The 22,513-nt window shown below is 42.3% G+C and overlaps 1 protein-coding gene across 1 annotated transcript in view; it reads left to right on the top strand.

The window, feature by feature from the left end:
• Positions 1 to 22,513, top strand: part of GLRA3 (glycine receptor alpha 3) — a 296,968-nt gene that overhangs the window by 79,884 nt on the left and 194,571 nt on the right. Inside the window, exon 2 of the mRNA XM_044287265.1 lies at positions 185 to 312. Within this exon, the coding sequence (XP_044143200.1) occupies positions 185 to 312 (128 nt within the window). The remainder of the gene's footprint in view (positions 1 to 184; positions 313 to 22,513) is intronic.

The raw sequence follows: 22,513 nt of genomic DNA, 5'->3' as shown, positions 1-22,513 counted from the left end.
CAGAGCATGCTGGTGGCATGTCAATAATGGGTGATACAGTCTTCTCTTTCCAAACCAGTTTGAGGAACAGCCAGATATTATTTTATGTGATTTTGGTTAGTTGCAGGTTCACTGGAATAGTCAATATATGTATTTTAACGCGCTGTAATTCTGAACTTAATGAGTTTTTAAACTTATTTTTTAGTTTGGTTGCCACCAAAGAAACAGACAGTGCCCGATCCCGTAGTTCACCAATGTCACCATCAGATTTTCTGGACAAACTTATGGGCAGAACTTCTGGTTACGATGCAAGAATACGACCTAACTTTAAAGGTAACATGTTTTTTCACTTATTTCTATTTTAAGATGTTTTTAAAGCAATCAAACCAAATCTTAGCACCCCTTGCACACTTAAATGAAGGTAAGTTGTACAATTAAAATGTTATTTTGGATTTAGGTTACAGAGTACCTAGACCTTTACAAGATGCACTTGTTTGGTTCTTTTGGTAAAGTTTTTTTTTCATGTTGACTTTTATCCTTTAAGTATCACTTTTCCTGTCTGCTGTGAGGAATTTACAACATACTCTCCATCCCTTCCCTTCAATGTGAAATCGGTCTTTGACACACAGAAAAACCCATATCTTCTCACCTCTTTTCTCATGGTAGGCTGCAATGTCTCCAAGTTCTTCTCTTTCTCGTAGCTTACGATGGGACGAGTTTCCTCAGAAATTGCAGGTTACTGTGAGACATCTAAGAGAGGATATAGCTGCAGGGTCAGTAACTACATAGAACAGTCTATTTACTCAGGGGCCTAAGGAGACCTTCTACTGGAAAACACCTTACCACAGATGAGGCTGCTTATAATCGGAATCCACTAGTGAGTCATAGAATTCTGTGTCAAACAGGATTAAAGGGTTTCTGTCACCTGAAAAATGGGTATTAAGCTGGCTGACATTAGTGATGTGTTAATGTCAGCTGAACATAACTATATTAGTGCCATCTCACTGCCTGAAGCCTTTATTGAGAAAAACGAACTTTTATAATATGCTAATTAGCCTCTAGGAGCAGGAGGGGGGGGGGGGGCGTTCACTTGCTTCTAGAGGCTCCGTTTGCCCACCTCTTTTCATGCCTTTCTTCTCTTGATTCACAGGGCCAGGGCAACGCTGCTCTCCTCCCGCCGTCTCTGTCTGCAGTGTAAATCTCGCACCGTTCAGTATTCGGCACAGGCGCAGTGAGAAAGTCAGCAGTCGCCGAGTGTCCTTCCCTCACTGCGCCTGCGCGAGATTTGCACTGCAGACAGGGCCAGAGGTAGGGGACCAACGATGCCTGCCCCTGTCAATCTAGTGTAGCGGGCATGGCCAAAGGTGGGAGAACGGAGCCTCTAGGAACAGGGGCAACACCCCCCTGCTCCTAGAGGCTAATTAGCATATTATAAAAGTTCCTTTTTCTTCATAACGGCGGCAGGCAGTGAGATGGCAGTAATATAGTTATGTTCAGCTGACATTAGCACATCGCTAATGTCAGCCAGCTTATTACCCATTTTTCAGGTTACCCTTTAAGGCCTGGTTTCACATGTTACACTAGTGTGCTACATAGGCAATAACCACAGTTTTGAGAAGGGCTTGTTATATACATAGTTTTACAGGTTAAAAAACACTGTTTAACATGCTTCACCTGTAAAAACCATGCAGCCAATAAAAGCAAAACCAGGGCTTTGCCACACATGAACCAAGCCTAATGCCTTATTCACACAGTCAGTGTTTGGTCAGTGTTTTCCATCAGTGATTTTGAGCCAAATCCAAGTGTGGATCTAAACACAGAACAGATGCAGATCTTTCCCTTATACCGTATCTTTGTGTAGGCTTCACTCCTGTGTTTTGGCTCACAATCATTGATGATAATCACTAACATGGAATAAGGCTTGTTTTATACTTGCGTGAAACAGATACGGCAGGCTGTTCCGGCTGATTTATCCTTGCCAGACGCAGCCGCGTGCTGCCGACATTCCGTCCAGTCTCATTCACTATAATGGGAGCTGGCGGCGGAGATCCAATCGCAACCCGGCAAATAGTGTATGTCCAGGAGGGCCGGACACATACCTCTGCATGCAGCAGTTTTCATCCGGCCGCTCCTCTGCATATTTGCTGGGTTATGAATCTCCACTGCCAGCCCCCATTATAGTGAATAAGGCCAGACAGAATGCTGGCAGCGCGTGGCTTTGTCCAGCAAGGACAGATCTGACAGGCTGTTCCCGGACAGAACAGCCTGCCGGATGTATTTCACGCAAGTATTAAACAAGCCTAAGGCATAAGGAGGCGAAGTACTGTAGGTAATTAAGATTTATGACAGGGTGGTATAATTCATAGCTGCTGACTTCAACTAGTCTAATGGTGAACTCAGTTTGTGCTTTAAACTGAATTATATAGGTGAATATGGGCTTATACTTATATATGCCTTCATGATATCTATGACAATAATTTTCTGTAAAATTATATTTTGATAGAATGTGGGATATAATTTACTTTCCTTAGTACCAAGAGTTTATATAGTATGTTCTCCTTTGTTCTCATGATTTGACTGTAGGAGCTCTAGTTTTCTTCCCCAGTGAGGTACCGGTCTGTACTCTGGGGTAAGCTGTAGTGGTTAAGAACACATGAGAAAGGACAAACTTCTCTGTTTTTAAACTAAAATATAATGTTGCTATTTAAATTCAGACTAAGTAGCGATGATGGACTACACATTTCATGGACTGTTAGTTCCATTGAATGTTTGTTAGCAAACGTTTCGAGTTTAAGAAAATAAGAACTGCCTTGTACCGAAATTATTTATTTTTCTTTTAATTACTTGTTGCCTAGGCTGGAAGGTTCTCGACGGCTTGCTGTATGTGAGTTGCTTAATGAAATATGGCAGCATAATTTCTATTGTATAACCTTTTATGAGGTCAGTTAAGTAAGCTAGCCAATCTTCCACCACAGAGGAATATTATGCATCTGCAGAAATGACCACAGGATAAAAGTCAATTGACTTTGAGGTTTCATAATGAAGCTCTGAAAATATTGCTGCCATCATCACCACTGCTAATATCTTGTATAATCTCTGAGCATCACATTATTACAGAAGACTCTTCTTTTATTGCTTTGTCCTCATGCATATTAAATAGAACAGCAATGGAATTATTTTTTCTCGATTGCTGAAACAGTGTGAACAGAAGACTAGAATATACGGCATTGCTTTATAATGCTGCTTTGGTAGTTATAGACACTTACTGAAAAACAATTTTGCTTAATACTAGTTAAACCAATTTTATTTATATCAAAAAAATTATATGTTATTATTTATAATTCTTTTTGCAATGTTGCCCCATTTGGAAGCCAGCATAGCAGCCTCATGCAAGCCTCTACATACTTGTAATGTTGCTGAAGATGCACCAGCGGTGTTTAATAGATATGAAAATGACACATAAGATGTTTATTTGGAGCAGTTCACTCACTGGAGTGCTGTTCTATTTCTTTATTATTTTCTGATTTATTGGATAGGTAGTGCTCAGCCTGTCTGAAGCATACATGTCAATACTCATACATTTCCAAAGCTGCCTGCACAGTGTTTAACATCATATGAAACTGTTGTAAGCCTTCATTTACAGTCGCTGATCCATTATGATGGTGTCACCACGATGTTTGTCTTTGTTCCTTGATTTAGTTTTAAATGATGTCACACATCTGTGTACTTATTCCTACAGGTCTTTATTCCTGTAACTGATGAAATCATAATAGTGTGCATCTTTACTTTTGTGTTTTGTTCTAAATTCATTATTTCTTAATAGTGTCAAACAGAAAAGATAACACCATAGGGGGAGTTTTGTGTACTGTAACAGTACACCAAAAATGATACCATCTGGTGCAAGGACACGTCCTCAGTAGATAAATATAGGATCTTTTATTAGTGAGTGACAACGCGTTTCGGAGTCAATGTACTCCTTTTTCAACTCTGTGGGGTCCGTGCTGGAGCTTGTAGCAAGGCCGCGCTACAAGCTCCAGCACGGACCCCACAGAGTTGAAAAAGGAGTACATTGACTCCGAAACGCGTTGTCACTCACCAATAAAAGATCCTATATTTATCTACTGAGTTTGTGTCCTTGCGCCAGAAGGTATAATTTTTGGTGTACTGTTACAGTACACAAAAACTCCCCCTATTGTGTTCCATATTATTCTTCTAGAGAATTGGGTACTCCACCTACGAGAACTGAGAGATACCGGCTGCACCGACCCCCTGTTCTCACGAGTGTTGTGCCTACATAGGCACAACACCAAAAGGTGAGCACAACCATTGATGTTTAACTTCCATACATTTCTTAACAATCATACTACCCTATGGAGCGCCTTCCCATCTTCTTTCGCCATATAAACAGAAAAGATAGCTTTATTGCAAAGAGCAAACAGAGCTCAGCTTTCAGTTCTTTAACTACTCGGGAATAATGAAAGATGTGCTGCGATTTGATGCAACAGTATGGGCAGCAAGACCATTTATTTCTTTATACATGAGGCCCATAAAATCACTAATATTCGCCAATCTGTCACAATGGTGCTTGTCTTTGTTTCTAGCGTACAAAATGTCCTCATAATAAAACAAAGCTTATAAATAAATAAAACAAAGCTCATAGTTCCCATCACAATTTTTCTAAGTTACTAGATAAACAGTGTCTTATTGTGATGCTGTCACAATAATGGCTCCTCTAGTGTAGTAGACTATGTTGTCTTTGTATTAGGCTGTGTTGTATTGTAAGGATGTGAAAGTGGTCAGTGTCTTCATTTATATGCTGAGCTCTATTATAATGATATCCTAATGGCCTATGTCATTATTTTTATTCAGTCCTCTATTTTGATGATGTCACAGTAAACTGTGCCTTCATTTTCAGTTTAAAATCTATTGTGATGATGTCACAATGGTGTATATATGTATACAATTTGATCTATATTGATGATGTTGCGAACATCTGTGTCTTTATTGCTTGTTTTTGTTCTTGTTTGTTACAATGGTGCGTGTCTTCATTAAATAACTGTCTTCTATGTTGATGAAGTCATAGAAAACGACATTTTCATTTAGACTAGGACACTTTCTCATCCAAATCCTCTCTGTTAAGCCCCTCCTACTATTCCAAACGTGATAAGAGCAACTTAAATGTTAAAAAAAAAATCTACAATTTTTACATAATATGTTGCTGATGTGCTTTCTTCAGTCTTTTGTCTTTTTTCTGGGCTATGCTCTATAATTCACAATTATTTCACTGAAAGAGTAGTAGATACATGGTTTAAACTTCCAGCAGCTGAAGTTGGAAAATCAACAGTCAGTGAATTTATACATAATGATAAAAAATAATGTAAGGACAGAGGAGATGGACCCAGTGGTCTTTTTTGCCATCATTCTTCTGTGTTTCTATGTTTCTGTTATGGTGATGTCACCTAAGTGTATTTATGCCTAGGCTGTGTTCTATCAGCATGACATTACATTGGTGTTCGACTTTATTTCTAATATTTATTTTAATATCTTTTATAATCAAATAAAGTGTCTTAAAAAAAAAAGAAAAGCTATATAAAGCTAGTACTAACTATTATCCAGATTGTCCAAAGAGTAGTATCTCAAAATATTTAGGTCCAGTGTAGTAAATACTGTAGCTCAATATCATTAATAAATAACTTAAATAATAGAGGACCCAGCACTGAACCTTGGGGTATACCACTTATAACCTGGGACCATTCTGAATAGGAATCATTGACCACAACTCTCTGGACACGGTCTTTCAGCCAGATTTCAATCCAGTTACAAACTACATTTTTTTAGCCTATAAACCTTATTTTATTTCATAAAAGCCTATAAGGCACAGTATCAAATGTCTTTGTAAAATCCAAGAATACTATATCCACAGCCGACCCTCTGTCCAGGCTTCTATCCACGTCTTTATAAAAACAATTCCGGTTAGTCTGACAACTTCTGTCCTTTGATAACCTGTGCTGGCTATCACTTATGATATTATTTACAGTACATAATCCTGTGTACAGTATAACCCCTTCAGAGTGCTTCAAATATTTTTCTCACAACAGATGTGGAAGAGATATTGACGTTCTATTAAGTTATCCCCTATCCACAGTACAGCGGATAAATATTAGATTAGTTGGAGCCCAACCACTGGGACCTTCACCGATCATGAAAATGGGGACCCTGGACCCCATGGAGCCCCCTGAAATAAACAGAGGGGCTGGTTGGAAATGTTTGTGGCCTCTTCATTTATTTCTATTGTAATTCTGGAGATAGCAAAGTACAAGCCATTCTTTCTTCCAACACAATGGGGGTCATTTACTATGCTGTAATATTCCTAAATTAGGCATATTTCAGGCACAGATAGAAGAGCAATGGTTAGTTGCCCCGCTATCTGCGGCTTCACCCGCTCATGCCAGGTCTAAAATTGTGGCTGTGGCATGGGCAGGAAAGGGGATGGGCCAGCAGGCCCGTCTCATCCATCATTTTCTACTCCTGTTTCATACGTAGAAAAAAGTCTTAATGTAAGACAGCTCTGAAGCTGTCTTAAATTTAAAACTGGCAGAGGATCCGCCTCTTCACAACTGTGGCAGATCCACTGCCAGCTTAGGGGTATAATAAGACCAGCGTCTAAAACAAATAATAAATAATAATAAATAATAAATGTGCCCCTATGTGTGTATAAATATGGGCAGGCTTCTGCTCTGTTAAAGTATCATTTTTGAATGCTTGTTCAGAACAATTTGTTTTTGATGCAATATTTATTTAACCCCTTAATGACTAGGCCATTTTGCACCTTTGTGACCAGGCTTATTTTTGAAAATCTGACATGTATCACTTTATGTGATAATAACTTTGGAACACTTTTACTTATCCATGTCATTCTGAGAATGTTTTCTCATGACACATTGTACTTCATGATAGTCCTTAATTTGAGTCAATATATTTCACCTTTATTTATGAAAAAAATCCCAAATTTTCATTTTTTTTTAATTAACAATTTTCTAAATTTCTATTTCTCTGCTTTTAAAACAGAAAGTGATACCTCATAAAATATTTATTACTTAACATTCCCCATATGTCCACTTTATGTTGGCATCATTTTGTAAATGTCAATTTATTTTTTGGGGACGTTAGAAGGCCTACAATTTTAGAAGCAATTCTTAAAATGTTTAAGAAAATTTCTAAAACCCACTTTTTAAGGACCAATTCAGGTCTGAATTCACTTTTTGGGGCTTACATAGCAGAAACCCCCCATAAATGATCACATTTTGGAAACTACACCCCTCAAGTTACTCAAAACTAATTTTAAAAAAGTTGTTAACCCTTTCGGTACTCCACAAGAATTAAAGGAAAATGCAGATTAAATTTCTAAATTTCACTTTTTTGACAGATTTTCCATTTTAATCCATTTTTTTCTTTAACACATAGAGGGTTAACAGACAAACAAAACTCAACATTTATTACCCCTATTCTGCGGTTTACAGAAACACCCCACATGTGGTGGTAAACTGCTGTATGGGCGCATGGCAGGGCGCAGGATAAAAGGAGTGCCCGAAGGTTTTTGGAAGGCAGATTTTGCTGGACAAGTTTTTAGACACCATGTCCTATTTGAAGCCCCCCAGATGCACTCTACAGTAGAAACAGTCAAAAAGTGACCTAAATTATTACCTAAGGGATAAGGCAAGTTTTATTCGTACTACTTTTGGGGTGCATATGATTTTTAATTGCTCTATATTATGCTTTTGTGAGGCAAGGTAACCAAAGAATGGATGTTTTGGCACCGTTTTTATTTTTTGTTTTTTACAACATTCTTTGAAAGGTTAGATCATGTGCTATTTTTATAGAGCAGGTTGTTACAGATGCGATGATATCAAATATGTCTACTTTGTTTATTTCAGTATTACATAATTAAGCATTTTTGAAAAAAAAATATGTTTTTGTGTCTACATTTTCTGAACGCCATTTTTTTTTATTTTTCTGCCAATCTTCTTGTGCAGGGGCTCGTCTTTTTTGCAGGAACAGTTGAAGTTTTTATTAGTACCATTTTTGGGTACTTATGTTTTTTTTATCATTCATTATTATGCTTTTTGGGGCAATGTGAGCAAAAAATGTGTAATTTTGGCATAGTTTTAATTTATTTTTACAGAGTTCACCTGAGGGGTTAGGTCATGTGATATTTTCATAGAGCAGGTCATACCACAGACGTGGCAATACCTAATATGTATACTTTTTCTCATTTATTTAAGTTTTACACAATAATAAAATTTTTGAAACCAAAAAAATAATGTTTTAGTGTCTCCATAGCCGATAGTCTTAGGTAGAGTCTCATTTTTTTGAGGGATGAGGTGACGGTTTGATTGGTACTATTTTGGGGGGTATACACCCTTTTGATTACTTGGTATTGCACTTTTTGAGATGGTAGGTGACAAAGTATTTTTGGGCACTGGTTTTATTTTCATTTTTTTGCTGTGTTCACCTTAGGGGTTAGGTGATGTGATATTTTTATAGAGCTAGTTGTTATGGATGCGGCGATACCAAACATGTTTAGGATATTTTATTTTTTTATTTTTACTCAATTATAAATGTGCGTACATGGGAAAATGTTAGATTTTTTAAAAACTTTTTTCATATTTTTTTCAACTTTTTTGACTCAGAACCACTTGGTTCTTGAAGATCTAGTGGGTATGATGACTCTACAATATACTGCAGTACACTGTATAGTGTACTGCAGTGTATTTTCATTTACAGTAAGTCTGATCAGGCTCCTGCCTCTGGCTGGACCCTGTTAGGCTTACAGACCATGGCAAGCCTGGGTGCCTGTGTAAGGCATCCAGCTGCCATGGTAACCAGTGGGACACTGCCACAGCAAAGCAGTGGTCTGATGGGAGGGAGGAAGGAGGGAGCTTCCTCCCTGTTACCCCCCGCCATACAGCAGTCCCTCAACACTCAACGAGGAGATCAGAGCTGCGCTGCTGAACGCTGCGATTGGTCAGTCAAATCTGACTGACCAATCGCAGCGATTCAAAGGCAGGGACCACTATGATTGGTCTCCTGCCGGATGCCCTGACAACTCTGCTGTCCGTGACATTAATTTACATGTTGGTGTCACCGTAAGTGTACTTTCGGTGACACTTTGATTTCATGACATACTGAGTACGTCAAGATGCGGTAACTAACACCACATCATGATGTACACAGTATGTCATTGGTCATTAAGGGGTTAAACAGGCTGTTGGCTAACACTATCAACCATGTGTTTATATGCTTAATATGTCAGTGTCACACTGACATAATTTACTATTGCTGCTTTTGTGTTAAAGAGCTTGAAGGGGGAGGAGAGAAAGAGAAAACATATTTTAGAAAGACAAGGGAGAAAAATCAAGTCCTAGAAGACCAGGAAGTGTCATATAACAATTTTGAGGCCAATTGGAGCACTTCTGATTTGAACCCAAATCAAATTTTTTGACCTATCTATCAATTTACAGTCAAATGTCATTGACAGCCAAGCCCGTGAATGGATTAGGCAGTGGCTGAGGGACAAACAACAGAGGGTTGTAGTCAATGGAGTATATTCAGACCAAGGTCTTGTTACCAGTGGGGTACCTCAGGGATCTGTTCTGGGACCCATATTATTTATTATTTTTATCAGCAAAATTGCAGAAGGCCTCAATGGTAAGGTGTGTCTTTTTGCCGATGACACAAAGATTTGTAACAGGGTTGATGTTCCTGGAGGGATACACCAAATGGAAAAGAATTTACGAAAACTAGAGGAATGGTAAAAAATCTGGCAACTAAAATTTAATGTTGATAAGTGCAAGATAATGCACCTGGGACGTAAAAACCCAAGAGCAGAATATAAAATCAGTGATACAGGTCCTAACCTCAGTATCTGAGGAAAGGGATTTAGGGATCATTATTTCAGAAGACTTAAAGGTAGGCAGACAATGTCATAGAGCAGCAGGAAATGGTAGCAGAATGCTTGGGTGTATAGGGAGAGGCATTACCAGTAGAAAGAGGGAGGTGCTCATGCCGCTCTACAAAGCACTAGTGAGACCTCATTTGGAGTATTGTGTGCAGTACGGGAGACCATGGGCCAAATTTATCATTAGCTCAAGTCAGAATAATGGAGTAAAAAAGTCGAAAATTTTTGCGCAATCGCTTAAACTGCGCAAAATTTGCGACTTTTATTGGCTCTGCACTATGCTTGCCAGTTTTCTGAAAGTGGGCAGTGTTTTGTTATGTAAAGGAATCTCTAGACAGATTTACTATTGCGACTGTTTAAAAAGTCGCTAAAAAGTCGCAAAAAATGCGCAATTTCACTCCAGTGAGGACCATGCTTATCTTATGCAACTTTTTAACAGAACATGCAACTTTTTCGTAAAGACGTGCTACTTTTGTAAAGCTGCTTACTAACGGACAGGGCCGGCCTTTGGGGTGTGCGGGCTGTGCGGCCACACAGGGCGCCATAGCAACAGGGGCGCCGGGCAGCCGACACAGCCCGCCGAACTCTAAGTGAAGTCAGTCTACTTCATGTGCCCCAACTAAAATGCGCCCCCTTCCCCACCCAAGTGAGCCGCCGCCGCTGGGCACAGGGAGATGAGCGCTTCCATTGCGCTCATCTCCTTAGTAATCTGCCTGTGCCAACGGTGGTGCAGGGGAGGGAGAGGCGTGTCCCTTCCCCTTGCTCTGATAGGCTGCAGGCACTAGGCCGGCGCAGGCGGCGCGATGACGTCATCGCGCCGTCTCAGCCATACAGCGTGGGACACAGGCCAGAAGAGGCCTGCATCGCATCGCTGACATGGAGGTAAGTATAAGTGTTATTTTTTTTTTTTTTTTTTACAATAGTGATACGGGGGGACGACTTACTTAATAATGGCACATGATGGGGGGGAGGACTTATTTAATAATGGCACATGATGGGGGGGGACTTACTTAATAATGGCACATGATGGGGGGGAACTTACTTAATAATGGCACATGATGGGGGGGACTTACTTAATAATGGCACATGATGGGGGGGGAACTTACTTAATAATGGCACATGATGGGGGGGGACTTACTTAATAATGGCACATGATGGGGGGAACTTACTTAATAATGGCACATGATGGGGAGGACTTACTTAATAATGGCACATGATGGGGGACGACTTACTTAATAATGGCACATGATGGGGGACGACTTACTTAATAATGGCACATGATGGGGGGGACTTACTTAATAATGGCACATTGGGGGGGACTTACTTAATAATGGCACATGATGGGGGACGACTTACTTAATAATGGCACATTGGGGCGGACTTACTTAATAATGGCACATTGGGGGGGGACTTACTTAATAATGGCACATGATGGGGGGGGGACTTACTTAATAATGGCACATGATGGGGGGCCCTTAATACTGGCACATGATGGGGGGGCCTTAATACTGGCACATGATGGGGGGGAACTTACTTAAGGGTCTATTCACACGTCCGTTTTTTCTTTCCTGATCTGTTCCGTTTTTGCTGAACAGATCTGGACCAGATCTGGACCCATTCATTTTCAATGGGTCCTGAAAAAAAACGGACAGCACAATGTCTGATTTTTTTTCAGGACCCATTGAAAATGAATGGGTCCAGATCTGGTCCAGATCTGTTCAGCAAAAAACGGAACAGATCAGGAAAGAAAAAACGGACGTGTGAATAGACCCTAATAATGGCACATGATGGGGGGGACTTACTTAATAATGGCACATCATGGGGGGGACTTACTTAATAATGGCACATGATGGGGGACGACTTACTTAATAATGGCACATGATGGGGGGGAATTACTTAATAATGGCACATTGGGGGGACTTACTTAATAATTGCACATTGGGGGGGACTTACTTAATAATGGCACATTGGGGGGGACTTACTTAATAATGGCACATTGGGGGGGACTTACTTAATAATGGCACATGATGGGGGGGACTTATTTAATAATGGCACATGATGGGGGGGACTTACTTAATAATGGCACATGATGGGGGGCCCTTAATACTGGCACATGATGGGGGGCCTTAATACTGGCACATGATGGGGGGCCTTAATACTGGCACATGATGGGGGGCTTAATACTGGCACATGATGGGGGGCCTTAATACTGGCACATGATGGGGGGGCTTTAATACTGGCACATGATGGGGGGCTTAATACTGGCACATGATGGGGGGCTTAATACTGACACATGATGGGGGGCTTATTACTGGCACGTAATGGGGGGCCTTATTACTGGCACGTAATGGGGGGGCTTATTACTGGCACGTAATGGGGGGCTTATTACTGGCACGTAATGGGGGGCTTATTACTGGCACATAATGGGGGCTTATTACTGGCACGTAATGGGGGGTCTTATTACTGGCACGTAATGGGGGGCTTATTACTGGCACATTATTGGTGGGCACTATAGGGGCATCTACTGAGGCAACACAAAGAAGGGGTGTTTTATATGGGGGGCTCTGTACAGTAGCATTTTATACTGGGACACATTATGGTGGGTACTATGGGGAAGGGGGGAGAGGAGTACTATGGAGTCATCTACGGGGGCACTAAGAATGGGTAATTTATACTTGCAAATTATGGGGGACACTGAGGGCATCTACTGGGGCATTTTATACTGGTGCATTATGGGGGGCACTAGGAGGAAGGGGGAGAGGAGCACTATGGGGGCATTTACTGGGGGCACTATATAGGGGTATTTTATACTGGCACATTATGGGGGACATGAGCTCAACTGGGGGCATAAGGGGGTATTTTTTGCATTGTCACATTATAAGGAGAATTATTTCTACTGGGGGGGCATTATGGTGGGCTTTATTACTCCCCCATGGTATGATCCCCTAGTAGCAGCACCGGCCTCTCCCTGCTCTGCTATCCCTCTGCCCCTTCTCCAAATCCTTATTATGAAATCTTTCTCATTAGGATAAAGCACAACATCAGCTCCGCCGAGCCCCCGGCCAAGTGTGGAAGTGGCATCCGAGATCCCCAAGGGCCAAGTAACTGTAAGTTTTCATGTGAAATATGTTTATGTTATACACATATAACATACACCGTGCCCCACAATATACAGTATACCGCTACACTGTGCCACACAATATACAGTATACCGCTACACTGTGCCACACAATGTACAGTATACCGCTACACTGTGCCACACAGTATACCTCTACACTGTGGGTGTGACCACTGAAAGGGCGTGGTTACTGAGGGGCGTGGTTACTGAGGGCGTGGTCACTATGGGGCGCTGTAAAGCTTTCTCGCACAGGGCGCCTAAAGGCCTAAGGCCGGCCCTGCTAACGGATAAACTGCTACCGTCAAAGGGCCGATCAAAAATCTGACTTGGCTAAAACTGACTTTAGCCATATGTGAAAGTGGAGTGAGCTGTCAGAGTAATGATAAATCTGGCCCCATATCTCTAGATAGAAGGATATTGATACTTTGGTGAGTGTTCAGAGAAGAGCTACTAAACTGGTACATGGATTGCAGGATAAAACTTACCAGGAAAGATTAAAGGACCTTAACACGTATAGCTTGGAGGAAAGACGAGACAGAGGGGATAGTATTACTTTACTGAGAGAGTAGTGGATGCATGGAATAGCCTTCCTGCAGAAGTGGTAGCTGCAAATACAGTGAAGGAGTTTAAGCATGCATGCGATAGGGATAAGGCCATCCTTCAAATAAGATAGGGCCAAGGGCTATTCATAGTATTCAGTATATTGGGCAGACTAGATGGGCAAAATGGTTCTTATCTGCCGACACATTCTATGTTTCTATGTTTACGCCGACATTGGTGCATTAACCCCTTCCCGAGGAGTTTTTCAGCATCCATGCAGCCCTGATCGCTGCGATAGGCCAGTTAGTGAAGACCGACCCATCGCAGCGTCGGCAATGTATGGTGCTGCAGGGGAGCTTGGCTAGAGGTGGGAGGACTGATGACATCAGCCCATGTCACCTCCTAGGTCAGGGAGGGGACATCAGACACTGATGTCCCCTCCCAGCGCTGCGATTGGCTGGAGCAACGCTCCAGCCAATAGCAGCTATATGCAGCTTAAAGAACAGTTGGTTCCTCTCTGCAAGCAGCCATTCTAGCTTGGTGACTGCTTGCAGAGAGGACTTGTTCCCCACTGTGCTGCTGGTTGTCGGCTGGGACTTGTGGTACTACCACAAATCAGTGCTTTTAACTACTTTCAGAAGAAGAAGAACACCAAAATCTGGAACAGCTGTAATGATCTTTGATTCGTCTGCAGCAGTTTCAGATCCCTATATTCCCTGTCCATTTTCCCCTCTACCACCACCCACCTCCCCAGGGGACTCCAGTCTGTCCTTTTTTTTGTTTGTTTGTTTTTTGAGGGGGCTTTTCCAGCTCTGAACCACTTTTTCTGTATGAGAGTTGTGACTGGCAAGTGCTGATTAGCACTTGTGTTTTTTTTAGTGCCTTGCAAAAGTATTCCCCCCCCCCCTTTGACTTTTTTTTGTATTTTGGTGCCTCACAACCTGGAATTAACATAGATTGGATTTGCATTATTTAATTTACAGAGCATGCCCACAACTTTAAAGATTTTTTTATTTATTTATTGTGAAGCAAACAACAAATAGGACAAAATAACAGAAGAAGTCAATGCACATAACTATTCACCCCCCTAAAGTCAATACTTTGTAGAGCCACTTTTGCGGCAATCACAGCTCCAAGTCGCTTTTGATAAGTCTCTATGAGCTTGCCACATCTTACCACTGGGATTTTTGCTCATTCCTCCTTGCAAAACTGCTCCAGCTCCTTCAAGTTGGATAGTTTGCACTTGTGAACAGCAATCTTTAAGTCTGACCACAGATTTTTATTTGGATTGAGATATGGGCTTTGGCTAGGACATTCCAACACATTTACATGTTTCCCCTTAAACCACTCAAGTGTTGCTTCAGCAGTTTGTTTGGGGTCATTGTCCTGCTGGAAGGTGAACCTCCATCCTAGCCTCAAATCACACAGAATGGTGCAGGTTTTGCTGAAGAATATCCCTTTATTTAGCCCCATCCATCTTTACCTCAACTCTGACCTGGCTGCTGAAAAACAACCCCACAGCCTGATGCTGCCGCCACTATGTTACACTTTGGGAATGGTGTTCTTTGGGTGATGTGATGTGTTGGGTTTGCTCCCGACATAGCGTTTTCTTTGATGGCTGAAAAGTTCAATTTTAGTCTCATCAGACCAGGGCACCTTCCTCCATAAATTTTGGGAGGCTCCCACATGCTTTTCACAACCTCACAACGAGCCTTTTTGTTTTTAGCTGAAAGTAATGGCTTTCTTCTGGCCGCTCTGCCATAAAACCCAACTCTATGGAGCGTACAGCTTATTGTTGTCCTATGTACAGATACTCCAGTCTCTGCTGTGGAACTCTGCAGGGTTACCTTAGGTCTCTGCCTCTCTGATTAATGCCCTCCTTGCCCGGTCCATGAGCTTTGGAGGGTGGCCGTCTCTTGGCAGGTTTGCTGTTGTGCCATGTTCTTTCCATTTGGTTATGATAGATTTGATGGTGCTCCTGGGCATCATCAAAGAGTTGGATTTTTTTTATAACCTAACCCTGACTTGTACTTCTCAAAATTGTCCCTTACTTGTTTGGAGAGTTCCTTGGTCTTCATGGCAGTGTTTTGTTAGTGATGTCTCTTGCTTAGGTGTTGCAGTCTTTGGGGCTTTTCAAAAAAGGTGTGTATATGTAATGAGAGACATGTGACACTTAGATTGCACATAAGTGGACATCATTTCACTAATTATGTCACTTCTGAAGGTAATTGGTTGCATCAGAGCATTTTATGTATTAGGGTCTTATGTAATTGGTTGCATCAGAGCTTTTTATGTATTAGGAGGTGAATACATACGCACATGCCAATTTTCTATTTTCTATTTCTAAACAATAGTTTTATTTATATATTTTTCTTCTTTCACTTCACCAACTTAGACTATTGTGTTCTGATTTATAACATAAAATTCTAATTTAAAAAACATTGAACTTAAGGCTACTTTCACACTAGCGTTCATGGGTCCGTTCGTGAGCTCCGTTTGAAGGAGCTCACGAGCGGACCCAGACGCCTCCGTCCAGCCCTGATGCAGTCTGAATGGAGCGGATCCGCTCAGACTGCATCAGTCTGGCGGCGTTCAGCCTCCGCTCCGCTCGCCTCCGCACGGCCAGGCGGACAGCTGAACGCTGCTTGCAGCGTTCAGCTGTCCGCCTGGCCGTGCGGAGGCGTGCGGATCCGTTCAGACTTACAATGTAAGTCAATGGGAACGGATCCGCTTGAAGATGAGCCCATATGGCTCAATCTTCAAGCGGATCCGTCCCCCATTGACTTTACATTGAAAGTCTGAACAGATCCGCTCAGGCTACTTGCGAACTTAGAAATTTTTCTAAGTTATTAATGCAGACGGATCCGTACTGAACGGAGCCTCCGTCTGCATTAATATGATCGGATCCGTTCAGAACGGATCCGATCAAGCGCAAGTGTGAAAGTAGCCTAAGGGAGGTGCTCATGCCGCTCTACAAATCACTAGTGAGACCTCATTTGGAGTATTGTGCGCAGTACTGGAGACCATATCTCTGGAAGGATATTGATACTTTGGAGAGAGTTCAGAGAAGAGCTACTAAACCAGTACATGGTTTCCAGGATAAAACTTACCAGGAAAGATCAAAGGAACTTAACATGTATAGCTTGGAAAAAAGACGAGACAGAGGGGATATGATAGAAACTTGTAAATACATAAAGGGAATCAACAAGGTAAAATAGGAGAGAATATTTAAAAGAATAAAAACTGCTGCAAGAGGACATAGTTTTAAATTAGAGGGGCAAAGGTTTAAAAGTAATATCAGGAAGTATTACTTTACTGAGAGAGTAGTGGATGCATGGAATAGCCTTCCTGCAGAAGTGGTAGCTGCAAATACAGTGGAGGAGTTTAAGCATGTATGGGATAGGCATAAGGCCATCCTTCATATAACATAGGGCCAGGGGCTATTCATAGTATTCAGTATATTGGGCAGACTAGATGGGTCAAATTCAGGGGCGTAGCTAAAGACTCATGGGCCCCAGTACAAGAGTTCAGCGTGGTCCCCCCTTCCCTCAGTGCTTTGTGGCCAGGGGCAGGGAACCACATAGCCTTCGTGCTGCCTGAGGCAAAATTGAAACTGCACCTCCCCCCATGACAAATTCTTGCCCTAACCCCTAGCCTACAGCCAGAAGTGTAACTTGACCAGCATGCATTTATTATAATACAGGTGTCTTCTTATTCACCACAAGGGTCTTTGGGCCCCCTCAGGCTCCTGGGCCCGGTAGCGACTGCTACCTCTGCACCCCCTATAGCTACGCCCCTGGCTAAATGGTTCTTATCTGCCAACACATTCTATGTTTCTATGTTTCTAAGGCTGTAATGTAAAAAATACGAAAAAAAAATTCAAGGGGGTGAATACTTTTGCAAGGCACTATATATATATATATATATATATAAAGTATAAAAATCTACCGGCAGCACCACCTATGGAAAAATTGGGTGCAGAGTCCAAGGATGGCAACTGGAGCTTACCCACAATAGACAATGGAAAAAATTGGACAGCACTCCAGACAAGTCTGGAGTGCTGTCCAATTTTTTCCATTATATATATATATATATATATATATATATAAAAATACTAATGTTACAGTGGCTCAAGACCTCCCAACCCTTGCGGCCTAACCCTGGTCACAATGAGAGCAAAAAATGATAAGTATATAGGTAGGGGGCACTCAACTATCTGGAACCAGATGGGTGATCAATACAGTGTTAAAATTATATTTAATCAAATAACATAGGTAAATATAGAATCAAGACAAAATTAAATCACACATAAAAAGGCGCCATATAGGAAATAAAATGTATAAACTCATACAAATTACAGATCTCAGCAAACTCAGCAAACTCCAGATGGTCAATAACAAATATCGCTATCACCTCGGTGTGAGGTAGCAAAGTGGGAGTCACTGCAGCTCGCTTCCCAATGTATCAATGGGATAGATGGATTAGTGACAGTCCGCAATATTAGAGCCAACAAAGTTCAAAAGGATTTACAACAGTCCACAATGGTAAAGACAACCAACTCCAAATGTGGCCAGATGCCGCTGTTACTTCAACATAAGGTAATACTTATATGAATTGCTGCAGCCTACTGCCCAATGTGCTGATGTAGCCTGCTGCCCAATGTGTCCAGGCTCCATGTGGGTGTAGACAATATATATATATATATTGTATCTGGTTAGAGAATAACCATAATATATATGCGTAGTATATACAGTAGAGACCAAAAGTTTGGACACACCTTCTCATTCAAAGAGTTTTCTTTATTTTCATGACTATGAAAATTGTAAATTCACACTGAAGGCATCAAAACTATGAATTAACACATGTGGAATTATATACATAACAAAAAAGTGTGAAACAACTGAAAATATGTCATATTCTAGATTCTTCAAAGTAGCCACCTTTTGTTTTGATTACTGCTTTGCACACTCTTGGCATTCTCTTGATGAGCTTCAAGAGGTAGTCCCCTGAAATGGTTTTCACTTCACAAGTGTGCCCTGTCAGGTTTAATAAGTGGGATTTCTTGCCTTATAAATGGGGTTGGGACCATCAGTTGCCTTGTGGAGAAGTCAGGTGGATACACAGCTGATAGTCCTACTGAATAGACTGTAAGAATTTGTATTATGGCAACAGTGAGAAGGCCGCGGCACTGCTGGAGCGCCGCTGCCTTCTCAAACAGCTGATCGGCGGGGGTCCCGGGTGTCGGACCCCCGCCGATCAGAAGCTGATGATCTATCCAGAGGATAGATCATCAGTTAAATAAAAGTGCAGAACCCCTTTAAGTTCTCCTGCAAAATGTCTTATAAACTTGGGAATTCATTTTTCCTTCGATGATAGCAATCCGTCCAGGCCCTGATGCAGCAAAGCAGCCCCAAACCATGATGCCCCCACCACCATACTTCACAGTTAGGATGAAGTTTTCATGTTGGTTTGCTGTGCCTCTTTTTCTCCACACATAGTGTTGTGTGTTTCTTCAAAACAACTTAACTTTGGCTTCATCTGTCCACAGAATATTTTGCCAGTACTGCTGTGGAACATCCAGGTGCTCTTGTGCAAACTGTAAACGTGCAGCAATGTTTTTTTGGACAGCAGTGGCTTCCTCTGTGGTATCCTCCCATGAAATCCATTCTTGTTTAGTGTTTTATGTATCGTAGATTCACTAACAGGGATGTTAGCATATGCCAGACTTTTGTAAGTCTTTAGCTGACACTCTAGGATTCTTCTTCACCTCATTGAGCAGTCTGCGCTGTGCTCTTGCAGTCATCTTTACAGGATGGCTACTCCTAGGGAGAGTAGCAGCAGTGCTGAACTTTCTCCATTTATAGACAATTTGTTTTACTGTGGACTAATGAACAGCAAGGCTTTTGGAGATACTTTATGCAAGTCAACAATTCTTAATCGTAGGTCTTCTGAGAGCTCTTTTGTGCGAGGCATCATTCACATCAGGCAATGCTTCTTGTGAATAGCAAACCCAGAACTGGTGTGTGTGTGTTTTTTTTATAGGGCAGGGCAGCTGTTACCAACACCTCCAATCTCTTTATTTATTTATTTATTTTTTTATTTCAACTCAGTACAGGATGAGGAAAAATCTTTGCATCCTCCAAAGTTGTACTCATCATTTCCTCAGTAAAATCTGATTCTTGTAAAACGACTATTTCTATAACTGTCATTTCTTGCGGCTCACAGCGGTGACAGCGGTGACAGTGGTCTAGGGGTCCCCACTACAGGACACAGGGGTTCACTGTATTAAGAGGAGAGCTCCCCGGACTCCTGGTTTTACCTGGCAGCTCCTCGACCCCCTCCTGTAACATGTCTTTGGTGAAGCTGGAGATCTGTCCTGTCAGGGAGGACAGGCTGCCACCAACCTGGCCCAGGCGTGACCCAAGACCCCCGAACCAGGAAGCCATGGCTGCAGGAAGGCAAAGAGACCATGGAGAATCCCCGACCGAACCGGAACCTTACTCCGGGGCAGAGCCGACCAGACAGGCGGACGGAGCGCGGAGGGGCTGGGCACTCAGAAAGACAATGAGGCCTCAGAGCTCACACACCTCCAATCTCATCTCATTGACTGGACTCCAGTTGGCTGACACGTCACTCCAATTAGCTCTTGGAGATGTCATTAGTCTAGGGGTTCACATACTTTTTCCACTTGCACTGTGAATGTGTACATGGTGTGTTAAAAAAAACATGGTAACATTTAATTCGTTGTGTGTTATTAGTTTAAGCAGACTGTGATTGTCTATTGTTGTGACTTAAAATGTTATCTGATCTTCATCTATGACCAATTTGTGCAGAAATCCATATCATTCCAAAGGGTTCACATACTTTTTCTTGCAACTGTATATACTATGCATATATATTATGCTTATGCCCTAACCAGATACAATATATACATATTGTCTACACCCACAACGGAGCCTGGACACATTGGGCAGCAAGCTACATCGGCACATTGGGCAGTAGGCTGCAGCAATTCATATAAGTATTACCTTATGTTGAAGTAACAGCGGCATCTGGCCACATTTGGAGTTGGTTGTCTTTACCATTGTGGACTGTTGTAAATCCTTTTGAACTTTGTCTAATATTGCGGACTGTCACTAATCCATCTATCCCATTGATACATTGGGAGGCGAGCTGCAGTGACTCCCACTTTGCTACCTCACACCGAGGTGATAGCGATATTTGTTATTGACCATCTGGAGTTTGCTAAGTTTGCTGGTTCACGTCTACAATATACAGAGATCTTTGTTTGTATGATTTTATACATTTTATTTCCTATATGGCACCTTTTTATGTGTGATTTAATTTTGTCTTGATTCTATATTTACCTATGTTATTTGATTAAATATAATTTTAACACTGTATTGATCACCCATATATATACTTAGCACCGATCAGTACTGCCAATTACTGGGTTTAGTGCTTTTTTTAAAAAAATAAATCAGTTAGTGCTAGCTAGTAATATAAATATATATATATATATATATATATATATAGACACAGTGAGCGGTTGTGTCTAGCAAGGCACGTATTTTCCTCCCAACATGTGCGGCTGGGCTGGTTTTCAGCCAGATGAGGTCAAATACCGGACTAGAGTTTAAGTGCCAGTCCGGGTTTTAGCAGCACCTGGCTGTCCTTAAATAGGCAGCTGGGCTCAGCAGAGACGTCTCTGTTTTTGGGATCAGAGGCTTTGTGGCGTGTTGAAAGGCTGAGAGCTGCATGCTGGGGAAACAGGCCCCCTAAAGCCTGCTGTGGACTACTGGAGGCAGAACTGCCAGCAAGGTGATGTCACGGCTGGAGGTGGGGGAAACCCCCAGCCGTGCGGTACCCGTAGATGTTTGGTCGCTGCAAGGCCAGGACCACAGGATCAGGGAGCAGGTCACCTCCTAAAGTCTCCCTGATCTGACCCTAACTCCTAACCTGCATGGGCCGACCTTTAAGGTAGGAGGACCCATGCGCAGGAACCTCGGGTCCCTACTATCCCTCCGCAGGTCCCTAGGCTAGGAGCTGGATAGACTACCTGTTCCTCCAGAACACGGAGGAACAGGAGCCTAGAAAGGCCAAGCTGGTAATAAGGGGAATCCAATACAACTTATGGCAGTGGCAGGTATGTGGAACTACAACCTCACCTACCTGCCACAAACACACAGCCCGGAACCCATGCAAAAGTGCTGTCTGTCTCCAACAACAGAAAAGACAACAGCACACACCATACATCACACGGGGAACCAGGGAACCATAAGGTGCAACAAACCAGCAACCACATACACATAAACATAACATCAGACAAGGTAACAAAGGTTTTACTAACAAGGTTTTATGACCAGAAGGATGGTCCTCACCAGGCAGATGGAGGAGACAGGAGGCTGCTCCAGCCAGCATGGCTGAGAGCAACCTACTGAAGCCTGCAAGAGACTCAGGCTATATAGGCCAAAAGGCCACACCCACCAGTCAACCACACCCAGTGACAACACACACACTGGGAAGGGAGTTAACCCTTCCTACACCACAGAAGGGAAAACACCAACTTAAAGGGGAATAGCACACACACTCACTCACCTGTCACCGCTGGCAACGGCATGCGTGGCCACCGTGTCCTGCAGAACAACCAGCAGGCAGAGACCCTGCCACCACATGCACAACACCAGACGTTGCCGCGGACAACCGCAGGTGAGGGGAGGTGTCCAAGTGCATACAACCTCGTGCACAACAAACAGACCAGGAAGTGCACACAAACACAGACGAAGGACGTGCACACCAAAACACGTTGCCAAGGGCAACCGCACGCATGCCTGTTATTCGCGGCAACCGCACCTGAGGCAAACCACTAAGTGCCCCCAGCTGCGGTTGCGACAACACCAGACCGCGGATAACTGCAT

This window comes from Bufo gargarizans, chromosome 1 (assembly GCF_014858855.1).
Source record: "Bufo gargarizans isolate SCDJY-AF-19 chromosome 1, ASM1485885v1, whole genome shotgun sequence".
Classification (NCBI taxonomy): Eukaryota; Metazoa; Chordata; class Amphibia; order Anura; family Bufonidae; genus Bufo; species Bufo gargarizans.
This window is presented reverse-complemented; position numbering and strand designations above follow the sequence as displayed.